This window comes from Lagopus muta, chromosome 1 (assembly GCF_023343835.1).
Source record: "Lagopus muta isolate bLagMut1 chromosome 1, bLagMut1 primary, whole genome shotgun sequence".
Classification (NCBI taxonomy): domain Eukaryota; kingdom Metazoa; phylum Chordata; class Aves; order Galliformes; family Phasianidae; genus Lagopus; species Lagopus muta.
Genome location: NC_064433.1, coordinates 105,860,266 through 105,879,515, shown reverse-complemented (window position 1 = coordinate 105,879,515; position 19,250 = coordinate 105,860,266). Strand labels below are relative to the sequence as shown.

General features: G+C 40.5%; 1 protein-coding gene across 3 annotated transcripts; it reads right to left on the bottom strand.

The window, feature by feature from the left end:
• Positions 1-791: 791 nt before the first annotated feature.
• On the bottom strand, positions 792-18,829 carry CHAF1B (chromatin assembly factor 1 subunit B). 3 transcript variants are annotated; one of them, XM_048964617.1, is made up of 14 exons: positions 18,721-18,829; positions 18,158-18,288; positions 15,481-15,613; positions 14,419-14,536; positions 12,901-13,004; positions 10,657-10,753; positions 8,880-8,964; positions 7,771-7,864; positions 7,070-7,139; positions 6,889-6,980; positions 5,290-5,452; positions 3,782-4,186; positions 2,245-2,336; positions 792-1,817 (listed from the first exon to the last, which is right to left on the bottom strand). In XM_048964617.1, exons 2-14 carry the CDS (start codon positions 18,281-18,283, stop codon positions 1,696-1,698), a joined length of 1,701 nt encoding a protein of 566 aa, XP_048820574.1. In that variant the 5' UTR covers positions 18,284-18,288; positions 18,721-18,829; the 3' UTR covers positions 792-1,695. The 3 variants fall into 3 exon arrangements, with proteins under 3 accessions (XP_048820574.1, XP_048820581.1, XP_048820591.1); XM_048964624.1 differs by having other exon boundaries at positions 18,158-18,285; positions 18,721-18,827; XM_048964634.1 differs by lacking the exon at positions 18,721-18,829 and adding an exon at positions 18,383-18,678 and having other exon boundaries at positions 18,158-18,285.
• Between the last annotated feature and the right edge of the window lie 421 nt (positions 18,830-19,250).

Below are 19,250 nucleotides of genomic sequence, written 5' to 3'. Positions count from 1 at the left end.
CAAAAAAAAAAAACCAAACCACGCACTGTTGTGTTACCAACAGATATACAAAAAAAAAAAAAAGAACTCCCACAAATGCATTACTGTGTTAGTTACAAATATTTGCTTTTTAGCTAACAATTCAGATCTCTACGAATTTTATTTCTACAGATTTCAGGGAAAATAACTGTTTCAGATGTAACTTCACTTGGTAACAGACTTTTCACTCCTGTCTGTAAGAAATCCCAGGTTTGGCTAGGTCTAGTAAAGTTCTACCCTCGTCTCAGTGGTTTAAAGAAAAATACAGTTAGTTCCTATTAACTCCTGTTGAAGTTTGATTGTAGTTAACATATTTCTATTTGCCTGAAACTTTTTGGTTTCAGATAGGTATCTGTAAGCATTTCTTTGTGGAATTTTTATAAAACACTTTTGAAACATTTCTGTTTCTGCATGTCTGATGCATTTATATACTTCGAGAATGACAGAAAACAAACACTAATTAGACATCTTAAAAACAATCAAATCCAGGGAAATCGAAGAGATTTAATACCCATTCTCGCTTTCCCCTCCCATGCGTCTCAGAACTTCATGACAGAAAAGTATGGACTAAATCACAAGAGAATTTTTTGTCTACATGGTATTGTTAACTAGATATAACTATTTACTAGAATAACTATTTACATTTTAAGTATTATCTTCTCAAAAATAAATACCTGATATTAAACAAAACTAATGAAATGGATAAGCTTGGAATGCTGTGGCTGAGCACTCTACTTCTGGAGTCTTCACACACCAGATAAAATTCAGTGCAGTGGTTTCCAATTGTAGGTCATAGTTTAATTATAGGAAATATTAAATAAATCAGATTTTAAAAGTGTAACATACATTGGATTCATGTTTTATTTTGTTGGCCAAAACAATTTGAGTTATAAAAAAAAGAACTGGGGAAAGCTTTTTGTGCACTTTTAATGTACAAATTCAAATCTTGGTGCCTCAGGAAAATCTCATGTCTTCATTTTTGTAAATATAGACACTTCCTTGCTCAGAGAAGAACCTTCTTCCACTGCTTAATGCTTATAACAGGTCTTCAGAAAATGTCTTCCTTCTGCTTTCTGTTTTTTTTGCTGTTCTAACTTCTGATTTCTATTTCAGTATCAGCCACACTGCATGCTGCCACATTCAGAGCATAAGAAGGTTTGCTTCCATTCCACAGGTACAGGAGAGCACCGATTATTCAGCACATTGCTACAATGTATAAGCCAACTGCCCCAGTGAAACAGCTTCAGGTATTTTGTTTCTTCCATTTTCCTTAAGCAACATCAAATCAGAATGACCCCAATTCCTGAGAAATTCTATTTACTTGCCAGACAGGTTGCTGGAGGACACGATCCATTATAAACACCAACTCAGGAAATTCAGATGGAAACACTCAGGTTAGCGTATGGCTTTTTGATAGCCAAATTTGCATGATTTCCTTGAACTGCAGCATCGAAGAACACAGTCTTCAAGAAACAGATCCACACTTTGAATACATTTCAGAGTTATTTCCTCTTCCGTAAAGCTACGTTCCTGAAAACTGTCTACTGCTGCCAGACTACTCACAGCACTACGTCAATTACTCATACAGTACTTTAATCAGGAATTGAGGATTTATCATTTGCAGAAAGATACGGCCGCACTGTGTTCAGATTGAAGAGTCTTCTAAGAAACCAGCTGTTATTTGTTTGGTTTGCAGCCGATCTGATCTTCAGCAGACACAGAAAGAGGCATTTCCTCAGTTCTAGGACGTTTAGATGCTGGGGAATTTTGAAGACTGTCATCAGATGGTAATGGCCTCTCTGAAACAAGCAAATAAAAGTCATTGGTCTGTTGATTCATGAACAATTAAATACTCGAGAAACTGGTTTGAGAGTCCAGCACCTGAAACAAGCTTCAGGTGTCTTTAAAACCTACCTGTGTGATCTGCAGAACAAGTAAGTTTATTCTGCAGCGTTTCAAATGTCAGTCAATGGTACCATTATTATTGAACTGCAGTAGCATACTGTCACATGAGCAACTGAGACAACTGCAGTGAGAACAACACACTTCATGTAGTCAAAAGCACCTTTCAAACACACCTACATAATGAAGAAGCTTTACAATCTGCAACTACTTTTACATCTGTGCTTGATTTGAGATCTTTATGGCTTGTAATAGAAGTTTATAATGGAAAAAAAGACTGGCAAAAAATTTTGCTGGATATTAAGATGCAGCACAAAAACTTACCATGTTCCTGTTCTGAGGAAGGAGGCACAGGAACCGTGTCTGTATATACTGAGGCTGGTGTTTCTGGCTTCAGTGATACCAAGTTTATCCTCCTTTGAAAGAGAAGAAACAGTTCAATTACTTTATTTGAAGATTTATTTGACACACAGTAATTTAAATTTAGGTCTTGTTTGGAAATAAGTTACTAAACATATTATCTTCTTTGATATGCCAAGTAGGATGTTTTCAGAAGTTCTTTGAATACAACTAACCATCTTTTTATTTATCTTTTTCCACAACAAAATACTTTTTCATATGTTGTATTTGAAATAATCTTACAGAGTATGTTATTTTGGTCAAATATTTTAAAGCAAAGACCGGCTGAAAAGGCAAAGAATTTAACCTGTTTCTTGACACCTGCTAAGGCTTCCAATTCCACTGCAACAGGTTACTATTCCTGGTCTAGCCCCATCCACAACATTAACACTTCTGACTGATAGAACTCTAGAGGATTCTTTTGATCATTGAAGTGTGCTTTTAAAAATAAACAAACCAAGCCAGCACAAAAACAACAAAATAAAATATTTCTTTACATCACATCTTGTGGATGACACAAAATAAGAAAAGTGGCAGAGGATTAACTGATCTACTAAAAAACAGATCTTACAGGCAGCACCATGCACGCTACTACACAAAGACACTTATGGTATAATTAGCTGATATGATAAAACATAGCTTATTTCTCAAGATTAACTAGCTCCATCAGTCACCCTGCCCTCCAGACATCAGTCACTTTCGACTCTCTAGTTAGCCCTTCATTTGTTAGTCCTCGTACACGTGATCATTGATGTACAGAAAGCCATCATCCTGCAATCACCTTCTCTAAGACTGCTCTTTGCAGCTGACAATGAAACCCAGAACCTGCTTTCTCAATGACCACCTCTTCCCTAGCTACCTAGTAATCGATTTATTCCTTCGAGAAATACCAATAGGCTCCTAAATCATAAAATTAGCCTTTCTTTGCTGACAATGTCTAGACTTCTAATTGTGTGTGTATCAGCTCAGGATCTTACACTGCAGGCTCTGTGACTATATTGCAGAATGCGCGACAATCAATACTTGAATCACAGGCAATTTCTGAAAACATCTAAATCTTCACCCTATGGAATATCTTCATGCAGTGCTTTAAGACCCATTCATCTGGTTCTTTACTTCTCAAAATACTTCTTGTCAGAAGGGTTTCATAATATTCCCTGTCAGCTGAAGGCACCATCTTTCTAGAAAGTGGGACATAAAAACAGACAACTGTGTCTGCCATTTCAACAAGGCTTAAGAGCCAGGTTAACTTTGCTACTGCCTCACGTTTTAGATAGAAATATGAGAGTTACATTTAGGATTTTTAAGACATTTTGACCTTATAGTTGCAGTACAACTAGAACAAAAAGTTCCAGGTCAAGACCCGGAATTTATACCTAAACCTCAAACCTTTAAATGTAGTACAAGCACAGCTTGTCTTGGCCTTCATATTTATGACTGCAAATGGAAATATAAATCTCACCTTGGCGTCTTGCTCCACGCTTGTAAAGTGTTGAGAGTAATCCTCCTGGGCTGGTTTCCTTTAGTACTCTGGCTGGCTGGCTGGCTGATTTTCCTCTCCTCTGAAGATGAGACTGGAACATTTTTTATGCCAACAGGTGTGAAAGGCAAGTCCTTAGCAGCAGCTACAGGCGTTTTAGGTTGGAGAGTGGGAGCACTCAGAGGAGTTCCCTCTGTCAGCCTTGAGCCTGGGGAAATGACTTTGTGTGGTTGACTCTTCTTCACTTTCTTCTCTGTTGCACCAGAAGTCCTGACATTTATTTGAGGCTTTTCCTTCAGTGGTATTCCCAGTTCATCCTTCTCAAAGGTAACAAACGAACAGTACCCATCCGTAGAAGAAATAGCAAGAAAGGCTCCATCACTGGACCTATTTGGAATTTTTTTTCCATTAAGGGGAAAGGTGAAAACTTCTTTCTTCAATCCCAACTCACCTCCATATATATAACATACACTGTACTCATCCGTACTTCTTCCCCTCCCCCAGTACACACATACATCTAAGTAAAACTGCAGTCAAGTGAAAAAACATCCAATTCAAAAGAACAAAAGATCTTCACATCTTGCCTTCACACCTGATTTAATCTGTCTGGCCCTGCCAATGATTAGTGGTAGTGTGCTGCTAACAGAAACTACATCCATCTGAGCTGGGACACAATATGGTCCATATCTTCAGCCACAGTTTCAGAAATATTGCTGAACTCTGCACATCCAGACCAGAAGAGCAATTTAAGCTCTCTAGTTATGACCCTCAGGCTAAGTAGAAGCCATGCTCAGAATCACTGTGGTGTTCACAAGGACAGGGGCTTGGTGCCCATTTTAATCAGTGATGTTGTGCTTGTACTTTCCTCCATCCCCCTTCTCATGTTACACAATGATTTTCAGTTTCTGAGCTTCAATTATAACTTCTAAAAAAAGAAGTGTCCACATGCTCTTCAGTTTAGAAATATGGGTCAGAAAAGCCTAACAAGCCCAATCCAGCAGAGGGATTATTCTGACTGCAGAGACTTGACTTCAGTTTCCAGCTCCGGTTCTGACTTCCTACATCAAGCCAGATTAGCTACTATGCATAAAGAACCACCATGAAGAATTATACAGATAAAGCATTATTTGGCCACGATACAGACACCTAAACTCAAAGATGACCGTGGTAATCTCAAATAACATCACTGTTACCACTTACACCCCCTGGACAATGGGCTCTTTATTGTGCATATATCTGTACAAATGTCACCTGCTTATCCTTTGGCTGCTGGCACCTTGGTTCCCAGCTGATCAAAGAACTGTAATTCTCCACTTTACAGAGCAAACAAGATGACTTGCTGTCCAGATATTGCAATGACAGTGACCAAAGACACGTCATGAATGCAACTCAAAAATAAAGCAGGACACCAGATGCAGTACAAAGCTTCAACACAAAAACAGGACGTTCTCCCCAACACAACGAATCTTAAGAATCTAACAATGACCTACCATGAAATGTCACTGAGGGTGTGATAATGTATGTTAGAAACATAACCAAAAGGGAAAGACTGCTCAGTGTCATAAAAAAGCACAGAATCTTCTGAAGCAACAGCAAACACCAATCGATAGGGTAGATTCAATAGAGCGGGCGATGATTTCTGACTGATTTCATCTATAATGCAAACAAATGAAAACACTGAGAATTCTCTCTTATATTCAGTGCAGGGTAGTAACTGCACTAGTTAGTCGTGAACCAAATAGAGATTTAATTGTTCATCAAATAATGACTGAGAAAATAGCAAGGCTATAAAATGTAAAGTTTAATGGCAAGCATTAACATTTCCATTGTCCATAGGTTCTACTGTCTCAGAGAGAAGACAGAAGTTCAGTTCATTCAGGTTGCTCATATTTTGTTTTGCAAAGTCTGTTACTTCCCAGTTCATGTTTTTCAACATAATTACACACCAAAGTTTAAAGAAACAACTCCTAGGATATACATTAAATCAAAGTCACCCCAAATTTATGCCTGCACATTACATTCTGTATGTCTCATACGAAATATATCTTGGTTTCCAGCTTCTAGCTAGCCTTTTGCTTCCAGCATTGTTTCATGGTAAGGACAGATTATTCTGCTTTCCACTGGACTGCTAGCTAGCTACTTTCCAAAATTCCTAGAATACAGGTCTCCTGTTCACTTCTGTGATTATGGAAGCAATGCAGTGTAAGAGGCAGGCCATTAACATGTACTTGCACTTACAGATTTCTGGACTACCGCATTTTCACTTCTCTAGGAGCGTGCTGCAGAAACTCACCACTGCATTTAGAGCTACAGAGCGTGACAGCTGACACTCACCTCCTTGCCACAGAATAGCACTGGATCTAAATATTATGATGGAAATACAGAACACAACACATTATCTCTAAGCCCTCTAAGGAATACTGCACACTAATCCTCTAAAGAAAGAGGTTTTATTTCACTCCTGCTTGAAATGAGCAAAACTCTGCCTTTTCAGCAGAACACAACTAGTCTGGTTAAAATATAAACACTCCTGCCCCACAGGGCTCATAAGAAGGCTAAAATTCAATCTCCAGGTAAGTTCTCATGCAACTTCATACCACTCTTCCCCTCCTCAGAATTCCCATTCTGATCAGAGATCAGCATTCCTTCTGGTTTGGCTTCCTTGAATAAACATCAAAGGGTGTTGCAAACTACACTCACTCTGTGGTGCTTCTGTGATGTGCATAGTTGAGACTAAAAGAAAATATTTCATTGCATTGCCCCTTTAGTGCGAAGCCAAGTTATTTACATTTTTCCTCCCCCCCCAAGCAGAATGGTTAAAAGTTAAAGGAAAGTACCAAGAATTATTTTTGTAGCCTACGGTGCCAAGTAAGGCATTCATCTACTATTTCAAAAGCTACTCACAAGGTACTTGAGGTAAATTCAGGGTCTTAGAATCAGGAAACAGCTTCTAAGATGTGGTACAACACTATCTTAATGGAATGTTAAAAGGCTGGGGCATAAAATTGTATGGCCTGAAAATAAACAGTCACATAGGCCTTTTCACATATTTGCTGTAAAAATCATACTCCCTGAAGGATTTGCAGTACCTTTATTAAGTGCTCGTCTCAACTCAAAGTAGACTGGGCAGCAGCGAACAGCCAGAGTTGCCTTTCCTGGACAGGGCAGATGACCCATGGGCCTTTAAGAATAAGTATTTCAGAAAATAGCATTTCATTAGTATTATTTTGTTTTTTAATAAAATAATATTGACATCTTATTGAACTCTACCTTTTAAGATTATTTCTGGAGAAAACATATGTGGTGTTTGTCACATTTTCTCCTGATTCAACACAGCCAGCTGCAAAAATAAAGGCAAAAGCATTACTCATCAAATCAAAAGGTACTGACTGTACACTTTATGTCTATAAACATTTTACTTCTTGAGAATTAAACTTGTCATTTAGTTGGGCAAGAGCTGTGCAACTTGAATACAACTTAAAAAGGCATCCTAAATATTTATTAAACGCTGTTTGTGTTCCCCTTATATAATTCCCACTCAAAGCTTCTTTTTTATATTGCCAGACATCTATAAATGCTGTGCTTAACTGCAGGGCAAACTGATTCTCTCCTTGCAATGTTATTTTTACTATAACTGCATAATGTTTTTAAGAAAGAATACAAACAAAGTGAGACCTGACAGTCAAAAGAAAATAATAACCCCTCATTTCTATTTTAACAGAAAATGTTGCAATTTCCACGTTTCAGTTTAGAAAAATGCCATAAATATCATTTTTATCACAGAGAAAACTGAAGTTCTGAGCCATTAATGAAAACGTATTGTGGAGCCTCTATTTCCTTCAAGGGGAAGATGATAAATGAGGAATGGCATCATTCAGATAAATAACCCCCCCCACTAGTCTGAAAAGCAATCTTTATGCATGCTTCAAGTATAAACAATGCACTTGATAGCATATGTTCTTCTCACATACCTGGAGTGAGCAGTAAGGAACCATCAGGAGTAAAGCTGAGTCTGCGGAAAAATGACTTCATGCTGTCATCATGAAACATCCGATAGCTCCTAGCCTGTAACATTGAAATCTTGACTGTTACATGTGCCATGAATATGTCAGCAGGAATTCAAGTGAGAAAAAAATCACCTGGTTGTACAACCCATCCTCATGGAACTTTTAAAATAAAAGACAAATATTTTAAAAAAACACAGCTCCTTCAAACTCATTTTCTCTCTTTGCTATTAACTCTTTACAGCTAAGAAAAATAGGCCCTAATCCCTCTTCAACTAATCAAAACACTCTAAAAGTAGTCACATTAGACCAGTAATCAAGGACTCATAACCTGCAGAACAACATTATGTAGCAGTCAATGTAAAAGCTTGTTCCACAGGCATTTAATTTTAACTCTTTAAGTAGAGGTTTAAGTAGAACTTTTATAATGGCAAAGAGCCCTCTCTCAAACCTCTCCTTCTGTCACTATAGCAATTGTTACAAATGTTTAAAAAAATATAAATAAAAGAAATTGAAAAACCAGCTTGGAATTGTTATTTTAGTATCACTTTGAACTAACTTGGGGAAAGAAAAAAAAACTTTTTGGGTTCTCTTCAACAGATCAGTAAAAATGTAGGAAATTCTAATCCCATTTTTCCTAAGAATTGGTTGCAAATTTCAGACTGCTGTACTGCAAGTATTAATGCCATGTTGTATCCGTCAATAAACGTACAGCCACTATCTGACAGACAAGTTTCCAGTCTGTTAAAATTCACATGCATACAATTTTTTTCCACACTACTTCTAACGTTTACCAAATGTTAGTGTTATTACTGTGCACAAAATGCACAGTGTTATAACTTTACTCAGCTGAACTTGCTGAAAGATCAAGAGCAGCAGGCAATGCTTTCTGTTGATTGCTTCTAAAATGGCACAGGAAAAAATATGTAAAACACAAAGGTGGGACAGAGACAGAAATAGGTGATGTGTGGATTATTTGAAAGGGAAATGCTCCTCTGCTTGCAGGGAACAGAGTAACTGATATAGAATAGCAGCCAGCATGTTCTCCAGTACCATTAATAACAGAAACAACATACCTCTCCTTCAGCTCCTGACTCAGATGGCATCTTGGTAACATTGAATGCCACACGCTTGGTTTGTGTGTTGTATATCCGCAGAACCCTACGTAGTAGAGCATACAATTAGCTTTCACAGTGTCCTTTCACCCCAGGTTTCACACAGTGTTACAACACTTCACTTTTTGGTCAGGACTGCCAAATATAAGAAATCTAAGTGACAAACACAAAAGTTTTAACTCCATTCATGAGAGACCACTAGAAAAGTTATATTTTTTATGGCTACGCAACCAATTAGTCGCTGACAACTATTTGACTCAATCATGTTTCCAAAGTACCAGCACACGTGTTCATAAAGGAATTTAATGGATAGCAAACAGCCATGCCATTCCTACCTGTGCTGCAGTGGCCACTATGCTCCTGTGATGTGGGAACTCATCTCTCCATTAGCTACATTTCTGGGCCTTCAATGAGTTTTCTTAGGAATAAACGAAAACTGGAGTGTAACACCACAGAGAATGTTTGAGCTCTGCTGACTTCATCTCCCTAAAACAGCAAGTAGCCAAAGCAAATCTAAGGGCTGGTCTAAAAGTCCTGTCTTTTCTGCCAGCTCTGACATCCACTGAAACCTTTGCTTGGTTACACTGGTTTGTCAGGCTAGTAGAGAACTAACCTAACAAAAGATCAATTTGATTTGCTGAAACAGCTCCATAGAGTTCTGACAGAGTAAGGAGGAGAAAATAGGTGATGCTGTGGCATCCAGCAGTTGGTTTGAGGCAGCTGTGGAACTACAAGCTCTGGGTGCCACACAGCTAAGCTGGCCTGGCAAAAGTGGAGGAAATCTCCCTACTCCAGGCTGCTGAACATCCAGTCCAAGCTCCTGTTGGACTCTTGCTGAGCTAGATATTTGCCAACCTTGCAGAAGTGTCTGAAACTTGAGGAGGTAGGAGACTTCCTCTATTCAGATTAGTTCATGCTCTAGCTTGTGACTTGACTCCAAGAAAAACTTGTGCATCACTCTATTACTCACATTTTGCTGCTGTTCGTTTTAGTAAAAGCAGACAAATTTCTCATAAGTGGTTATCAGAAGACAGAGGCTCATAATGAACCAGTAGTCATTAACTCATCATTTCTCGGAGCCTATTGCAAATCTTAAATCAAAACTACTTCTGCACTATCACAGCAATTTTCTCTGCAACGGGTGCCAGATGGCACGCATTTATTAGCCAGCTGCAATCCCTTCAGAGCAGCACACATGCCCTCAACAGTTTAAGTTGAACTGCAAAGTTCTGACAAGCCCCAACTTTTATGAAGTGTGCATTTGCTTTCCCAATGACTTCACTTACAAAACTCCTGGGGATGGGGAGGGAGCAAGAGGGCAAAAGAAAGGTATCAGTGGAAACACATTTTAACTGATTACTTAACCTGTTCATATCTTTCTGTAAACTGTATTGATAAGGATGGACTTACTAGATCACTGACAATCAGAGAATGCAGCAGTCTCTTTAAGATGCATCTGGTATCTCTAATGACTAATGGCATGAAAACTTATTGCCTAAAGACAATTTTCTTTGAAAGGCTACATAAGCTTATTTGCCACTTAGAAAAGACACTCATACCTCAGGAATCACTTACCACAGCCATAAAGCTAACTAACTTAACACATTGCTTCACCTCAGCTTTCTTACAGAACAATCTGAGCCCACGTAAAAGTCACATTTATAACATATCTGAGCATGAGTTAAAAGTATGTTTAAGAAAAAAACATCAAGGCAAAACACTTAGAGCAACAGCTCACCTATCACAACTCAGAGTTGCAATGTACTGGCCTAGAGGATCCCAGGTTATTCCTTGGACATAACTCTTGTGTTCATTTAATATTGAAACCTTCTGTCCTGAAATTACAAACAGTTCCCAAATTCTGAATTCAAATGTGCTTTAAAAACATTTCTTCATTTCAGAAATAAAGCAAAGTAGAATGTTTTAAAATGTAAACAAATAATCTTTTGAACATGCATATCTATCCTGGTGGTACCTGACAAGAATGCTGGAAACAGGTAGATTCTAGAAATAAAACAGCTAATTGCAGCCAATTGGCAATGCCAATTCAAGAGCTGTTCCCTGTGAACTAACTCAGATAAGCAGCTTGGTTCAGGCATCAAATGAGCACATTTCAAAACTAAAAAGCATATCAAAATTTTTCTGATGTAGATAAAAAACTTCTAACGGAATTCATAGAATCATAGAATCACCAAGGTTGGAAAAGACCTAAAAGATCACCCAGTCCAACCGTTCACCTATTCCCAGTAGCTCCCACTAAACCATGTCCCTCAACACAACATCCAGCCTTTCCTTGAACACCCCCAGGCTCGGCGACTCCACCACCTCCCTGGGCAGTCCATTCCAGTGCCTGACCACCCTTTCTGAAAAGTAATTCTAAAATGCTTTTCAATAGTTAACTGATTTTGGGTGTATGAGAAGTCAGAAATTCCAGCATTAAAACGTAACATTCAGGTGGGGCTAGAGATAGCTAGGTTCCAGGCCTGTAGAAACTCACTTCCTCCACCAAGCAGGCACTGAAAAAAGGCACTGCACACTCACTGACTGATCATTTACTCACACCTTTCAGAAACGCTTCTACAGCAGTGCTAACTCATTCTTTCACAGCTCAATCTATCATGAAAGCACGAACTCTCCAACCCTTCTACAGTGGAGTGGCACAAATCCAAAGTGCTAGGATGAGGTAAAGTTACTTGTAATTCTCATAAAATATTTCATTTTAGCTGTCGGATACGGACTTCTAATAGCACGGTCTTGTTTTGTTTCAGACACAGCTCTTTGAAAAGATAACACAGGGTTGAGGCCAGGCTGCAAATTCCAGAAGTCCTTCTGGTCTGAAAGTCCCTGTTCTCGGTGCCCAACAACAGATGCCTAAGAGCATAAGAAGAAAGTGAGCACCTAACTGTACTTCTCCAGGATGTTCTGTGAGTTTCCAAGTTTGTACTTACACAATAAGCCAGTGATGTTGTCTTTGTACTAAACAGCCCTCTGGATTTTTTAATTAATTTTCATTCAGTCAGGTTTTTTTTTGTTTGTTTTTTGTTTTTTCCTAAACTATGCAATCTTTTAGCCGGGGTCAAGCTCTCCTTGAAACTCTTTACTTTTGTGTACCTACAACCTCAACCACAAGTCCTACATTTTCCAGTACTGGCTTCTTACTTCTGACTTACTAGTTCTGACACTGCCTAGGAGACACAAATTTCCTCCACAGCAGTAATTTCATGCTAAAAGCAAGCAGTAAGAATGGAAGGACATTCAGCATTTTTATCAAAAATTAAGGTGGCATCTGGTAACAATACCCATGCATGAACTTACACTCTGAGCACACACACATCTAATTGAACATCCATGTAAGTTATACTTAAAGAAAGTCAACTATTTCCACATGAAATCAGAAGTGAAAGCAATGATCACATTGCTAATCAGAAAATATTAAACTCCTGTCAAGGAACCTAGCCTAGCTGGTTACTGGCAGCTATATACACACAGCTGGGAACTGCAGTGTCCAAAATATTCTGCACTGGTCCAACCTATACAGGGCTTTTCTTGGAGAATATGAGCAATCCCACAGCAGTGGGATGAGCATGAACAAAAGTGTTTTGCTGAACAAAGCATAAAAAAAGTGTCACACCTGGAAAAAAAGAAGCCTTCTGCATTCTTCTGTGTTTAGCTGAAGTAGTTACTTGATACCAGTCAAGTTTTGTTTGCTTGCTGGGAAGCGTGGGGTGAGTACGAGCCTGAGGGAGGTGGGAAGAAAGGATAACATTTGCTTTCCAAGTAATCTGAAGTGACTACTTGTGTGCAAACTTTGCTGATCTGAAGGTACCTTTATATGCTGGAATATATGCCTCACAATTCCAGAAATCTACCAACTAAGTTGACTGTTCTCTCACTGAATAAAGATGCGCTTAATTACTTTGGTAAATACTTGGGGATACTTCCATCAAGGGTGGAGCCACAAGGGCTAAAACACAGTACTTACCTTTAATGACATCCCACATGATAGCCGTGTTATCTACAGAGGCAGACGCCATGTAATTCCCATCTGAAGTCCAACAAATATCATACACATCTTCTAAGTGGCCTCTAGAAGCCAGCAAAGGAACTGATTATTAAGGCAAACAGGTACATGTAAATGTAACAGCTGTACATGTTTTGGGGTTAAAAAAAATAATCAAAGAGAGAAATAAAGAACTGTTGAAGAAAAGGAACAGCACGATTTTTAGCTTCTATAGAATTTCCATACTCAGAGGCATTAAAATGTTTTATAAAGCACATCCTCCTTCTACTCAATGTAGGTTTCTTTAACATTTCTTTTTTCACATGCAATAAATGTCTCTTTTCATAAAGACTTTCCTGCATACTTAGGGGTTTCAGAAAAACAGTAAACAAAGATGCATATGCAGTAGAAATACAGAAAACTAGGTTTGATTCGATGTAGCTGAACAAACATTTAAAAATATTGAGAACCACCCAGAAAGGCTTCATCAAAAGCTATGCATATTGCTTGTAGTTTGAATGTTTATTATATAGGGTGGGAGCTTCAGTAATGAATACTTGCAACACTAAATTTAGGGGAGGGGGATTGGCTCTGTTTGCTTTAAGAAGTTAATGTTACTAAGGATCATGCTGGTGTTTTATGCAACCTCACGAGCACATCTGAAACTGTTCTCACACAAATCTCAATAGTTGCAAGGAATGTATTGGTTACAGATAGCAATAGTTACTTATGTTTTGTAAACAAGTGTAAATTCTGAATGATTTTGGCAGTATAGACAGAAAGTAAAACTTTTAACAGATGCTACACAGAAAGCAAAACAAATATACATCTCATAAAAAACTACTGCAGATTGCAGAACCACCCATTTCTTGCAATCTTCTGCTGAGAGTGAGAACAGAACACCACTGACAGTACTGCAACTGCAAACCAGCAGTGGTTTGATGCCTCAGCCACTGTCAGCAATACTTACGTGGTCTCTGCAGGCAAAGTGTGTCTATCTTATTAATTACAACATGGTTTGAAACGAAAGCTGTCCAGTGTAGAAGATTTTCAACTATTCAAAGGAACTAGTTGGAAAAGACTCCTCCAGCCTCACAGCTTCTATCTGGCAAATCTGCCCAAACTATTTCAGCTACTGATGTTTTTTATTTTAATAATGATCAAAATCTGCATTACAAAGCTAACAAATAAAACTTTACATTTACTTATATACAGGCATTAAAGTTCAAGTGATTGCAAATCTTAGGAACCAATTTCAGAGCACATCAGCTATGCCATGCAAATTCTTTATGTCACATAAATGCTGTAACAGAAGACGCAGGTTGGCCCTGTATCAAAACAAAGAAATTAAAGACAATAAAAAGATGAACTCACAGTAAGCAAATTTTAGAGAGTGTTGGAAGTCCTAAAATCACTGAACAAAAGACTGTACTAAATGATAAAATTCACTGTGGAATCAAAAACACTGAATAGAAAAATATCTCAAAAATATTAAAGTACCTTAAAGTTTTAACAACTGTCCAGTTCTCCTTGTTAAGCTGAGCTTCGTCTTCATCCTGAAAAGCCAGTGGTTCCAATTCTTTGCTATCATTCAGCTTCCATAATAAAATAACAGCATCTGGACAAGAAATAATATGAAGCTTCTTTTCCACTTGTTTGCTAACACATTATATTTAGTTCAATGTTACAATCATCTCACATATGATACATGAAGAACAGACCTTAACTTGCACTGGGGAAGAGATGTTCCTACACTGCCTTACCCTTTTATTTTTTTGCATAATGCTTTAATTAAAAAAAGTAGATTCCCAAGAGTAAAATGAGAGTACAGTGTATAATCACAGAATGGCCTGGGTTGGAAGGGACCTCAAGGATCATGAATCTCCAGCCCTCCTACCATAGGCAGAGCCACCAACCTCCCCATTTAATACTAGACCAGGCTGCCCAGGGCCCCATCCAACCTGGCCTTGAACACCTCCAGGGATGTGGCATCCACAGCCTCTCTGGGCAGCCTGTGCCAGCACCTCACCACCCTCATAGTAAAGAACTTTCCCCTGACATCCAACCTAAATCTTCCCTCCCTCAACTTAAAACCATTTCCCCTTGTCCTGCAATTATCAATTTAACTTTCAGTTTGCTTTGGATTAGAGCTGGCTATGGTTCTGTATGTCATGCTTCTTGAAAATCTTCTAGTGCAGAAGGTAACACTGAGCTCTGTCTCACAGGACATACGCCCACCTATTGCTGTCCTTACTGGGACTGAAGAAACTACATCACCCTGGAGAGACAGGAAGAAACGTAGAGATTCAGCCGCAGCTTCCCTGCGACACTAGGCAATCCATTCAATCTCCCCTCCTTCTCAGACTCACAGCCAGCAGTAAGTTACATAAAAACTAACTGCATGACAGGCATTTACTGCTTACAGCCAGAGGGCACATAGGAATCCGAAACTGAAATCATGAGAAGGTATGAACAAGTCCATACGTTCACTTTTTCCCCTTCACTCACCAAATGCACAAACAGAGCTTCTTTTCATCAGCACCGCTGAGCACTGTTACTCACCATCTCCACCAGATGCAAGGACTTCACCATTGGGAGAGAAGCGCACGACATTTACTGCTTTGGTATGGCGGGCGAGATTGGACAAGAATTCCACAATAGCTTTTCCATCCGGTCCTTTTTCCACTTTCCAGATCTAGTTACAAAAGCACTGCGGGTAGTTTTTGGAAACAAGGTATAATCTACACGTCTCACAAGAATTCACAGTTTACTCCTTGGACCATCATTCTGAACTTACCATCTGAAACTTCCACAGGTAAAGCTGCAGCAGTACCACAAATTTTCCCTCTTTGAGCTACAGCTGCAACAGCACTGAAGCATAGAATCACAGAATCATAGAATCATAGAATGACAAGGTTGGAAAGGAGCTACAAGACCATCTGGTCCAACCATCCTCCCATTATCCCTGCTACCACAAGCTCTAAACCACATCTCGCAGCTCCTCATCCAGACGCCTCTTCAACGCTGCCAGGGACGGTGACTCCACCACCTCCCTGGGCAGCCATTCCAGTGCCTGACCACTCTGAGAGAAAAAATTCTACTTTATGTCTAACCTAAACCTCAATTTGCCTCTGAGGAAAAGTTTTGTTTGGACTACTGCAATTAACTCCTAATTTTTCATGACATGAATCCCACTTAGTACTTCCAAAAGAAAGAGGCAGTCCAGCCAGACACATATCACAGTTACAATTCATGATAATCCGTTACAAAACACATATGAAAGTATAATATTTCACAAAATATCACGTTGAGGATCCTAAGGAACATGCATGGATCCAATCAAAATGCACCCCACTGTAAAGACAGATTTGCTCTTTGTACTGCAGATCCTCTGCTAAAACAGAACAGTTACCTATTCAGAAGGAAACGCGGGAGTAATAAAAAAAGAGAACCTTATTATTTCTGTTTTCCTGCTTATCACACATATAACAAGACTCTCTTGCAACACTCCTGATTTATTCACACATATCAGATGACAGAAGAATGACAGAATATAAACAGACCCAAAAGATAATTAAAATGTAAAATTAACAGCAAAGATAGATAAATAGACAGAAAGATAAACACACTTCGCAGAAAACCTGCATGAATTCATTGCCCTCCAGTCCATTCCCAAGGAGCACATGAAGACTCTTGGCTTGGAATCTGTCATCATACCAGAATGAGTTTGAGAGAAGAATTTTGATTAAACAAGCCTTCTGTTTTACTGCACATCACCAGGATGAAGAGACATAGAGGAACTCAAACATGAACTGAACAGCCCAGCACTGATGGGAAACCTAACTATACTGCAGTTTTGGATCCAATAAAAAGGGAGGTAAGCATTTCAGAAGTGCTCAAGCAGTACTAAGAAAAACTCTGAGCAATGTATGTACCTTCCGTACTGAGAAGCTGTTAGAAAAGCAACACATTTGAGTCAAATATATTTGTCTGCAATGAAAACTCTGCCTCGCCAGGCCATTAACTTTATTTAAGGAGTTGACTAACACGCAATGAAAAAATAATATGGCTCATTCAGTGCTCTTGATTTCCCAGTTTTCCAGCAAGTGCTAAGGCTATTAGAAAAAACAAGTGATACTGAATGACTGGGACAGTCCTCATGGCCAATAAGAATTTATAAGAAAGAAAACAACTGCTTGATTTTGCAGTGGTGAATCTGATAGCCACTTATTTTGTGGCTCAGGCTACACAATCAATCATTATTTTCAGAAATGATTCTCAAAAAAGAACAGCTGATTAACACAGCTTGCTAACACCAACGGAAAACCATTTCTGAGAGCTGTACATGGAGAAGACTGAAAAGGCATGTGGAAAGATCCCACAGTGCTGACAGCTTACAAAACAGGCAGACGAAGATCAACTGTGATGAACACAAAGGAATGAAAACCAGTTGTTTGTCATTAACCCATAAGATGATGCCATAAATTTGGGGTTACTACTCTATTGCAGAATCACAGGGCTTGGAAGGGAACTTTGAAGACCACCTAGCCCAACGTCTCAATAAACACAGATCATCTTCTAAAAGATTCAGTTTGACACTCGGCATTAGCCAAGAGCAGTAAGCATAGATACAGCCATTCTGTCTACAAGTGAACAATCTCATGCTTTTGCCCTCAACATCTACTCCACTCGTAGAACCATTAAGGTTGAAAAAGACCTCTAAGATCACCTAGTCCAACTGTCAGCATAACAACCACGTCCCTCAGTGCCACATCCACACGGCTGTTGAACACCTCCAGGGATGGTGACTTTACCACTTCTCTGTGCAGCCTGTGCCACTGCCTCACTGCTCTTGCTGAGAAGAAATTGCTCCTGACATCCAATCTGAACCTCCCCTGGTGCAACTTCAGGCCATTAGCTCTCATCCTGTCACTTCTACCTGGGAGAAGAGGCCAACCCCATCTCACCACAACCTCCTCTCAGGTGGTTGTAGAGAGCGATGAGGTCTCTCCTGAGCCTCCTCTTCTCCAGACTGAACAACCCCAGCTCCCTCAGCTGCTCTCCATCAGACTCATGCCCCAAACCCTCCATAATCCAATGTCCTTTTCTGGACACTGCCCATGGCCTCGATGCCCACATCAGTTCCTAAAATACCTCAGATAACACCTCAGATAAGAGTACGTGTCATGCTTTATGCTATTTATGCCAGGAAGCAGAACAGAAGAGGTGTGAGACATACCCGGACAGCCGTGTCCACACCTGCAGAGGCCAGTCGGTTGATCTTCCCATCAGTTCCATGCTGGAAGTCCAAGCTGTACACAGGCTCCTTGTTGTGCCATGCTATCTCGCAAGTGATGACCTTCATGTCTGCTAAGGAAAACAGAGCAAAACCCTGGCTAAATTCCTGCTCCCTATAACCACGATCCAAGTTAACGTGGACCTCACAAGCACTACAGGAACTGACAGGACGGTAGTTTCAGGAAGATCACTGTAGGTCGCAGCGATTACAGCGGCAGAGGTTGCTGTCCGACCGTCGCAGCACGCAGCACACTTCGGGCAGGAACTGCAGCTCTTCCCTCCTGGAGGAGGCCGACCCGACCCCGCACCGCCAACAGAGGCCGCTCCCGCCCGCCGGCGGTGGGAACTGGCAGTTTAACCGCGTGGAAGAACATAAGCCGCCCGACCCCGCCGCTCCTCACCGCACGCCCACAGAAAGCATCTGGACCCCTGGCCCAGCCGCACCGCGCGCCTCTCCACTCAGTCCCAACCACTGAAACAGCCGCCCGCGCCCCCAGCCTCTACCTGCGACCCGGCCCGGCCCAGCTCCAGCGCGGGAGCGCCTTTCCCGCCCCGCGCATGCGTGTGGGCTCTGGGCGGGCTCGAGCGGGGCGACAGCGCCCCCTGGTGGCACTGCTGAGGGCACGGGGCGGGGAATGGAAAGCGAGCGGCGTGGGGCACGGCAGTACGGCGCGGCTGGGCAGCGGCGTGGCCGGCTGCAGGGAAGCGCGGGAGGTTTCCACAGCTTCTCAAACCCACAACTAGGCGGCTTTCCCCTCGGCCTGAATCATAGAATCACAGAATGGCCTGGGTTGACAAGGACCACAATGATCATCCAGTTTCAACCCCCTGCTGTGTGCAGGGTCACCAGCCACCACTCCAGGCTGCCCAGAGCCACATCCAGCCTGGCCTTGAATGCCTCCAGGGATGAGGCATCCACAGCCTCCTTGGGCAACCTGTTCCAGTGCCTCACCACCCTCTGTGTGAAAAACTTCCTCCTAATATCTAACCTAAACTTCCCCTGTCTCAGTTTAAAGCCATTCCCCCTTGTCCTA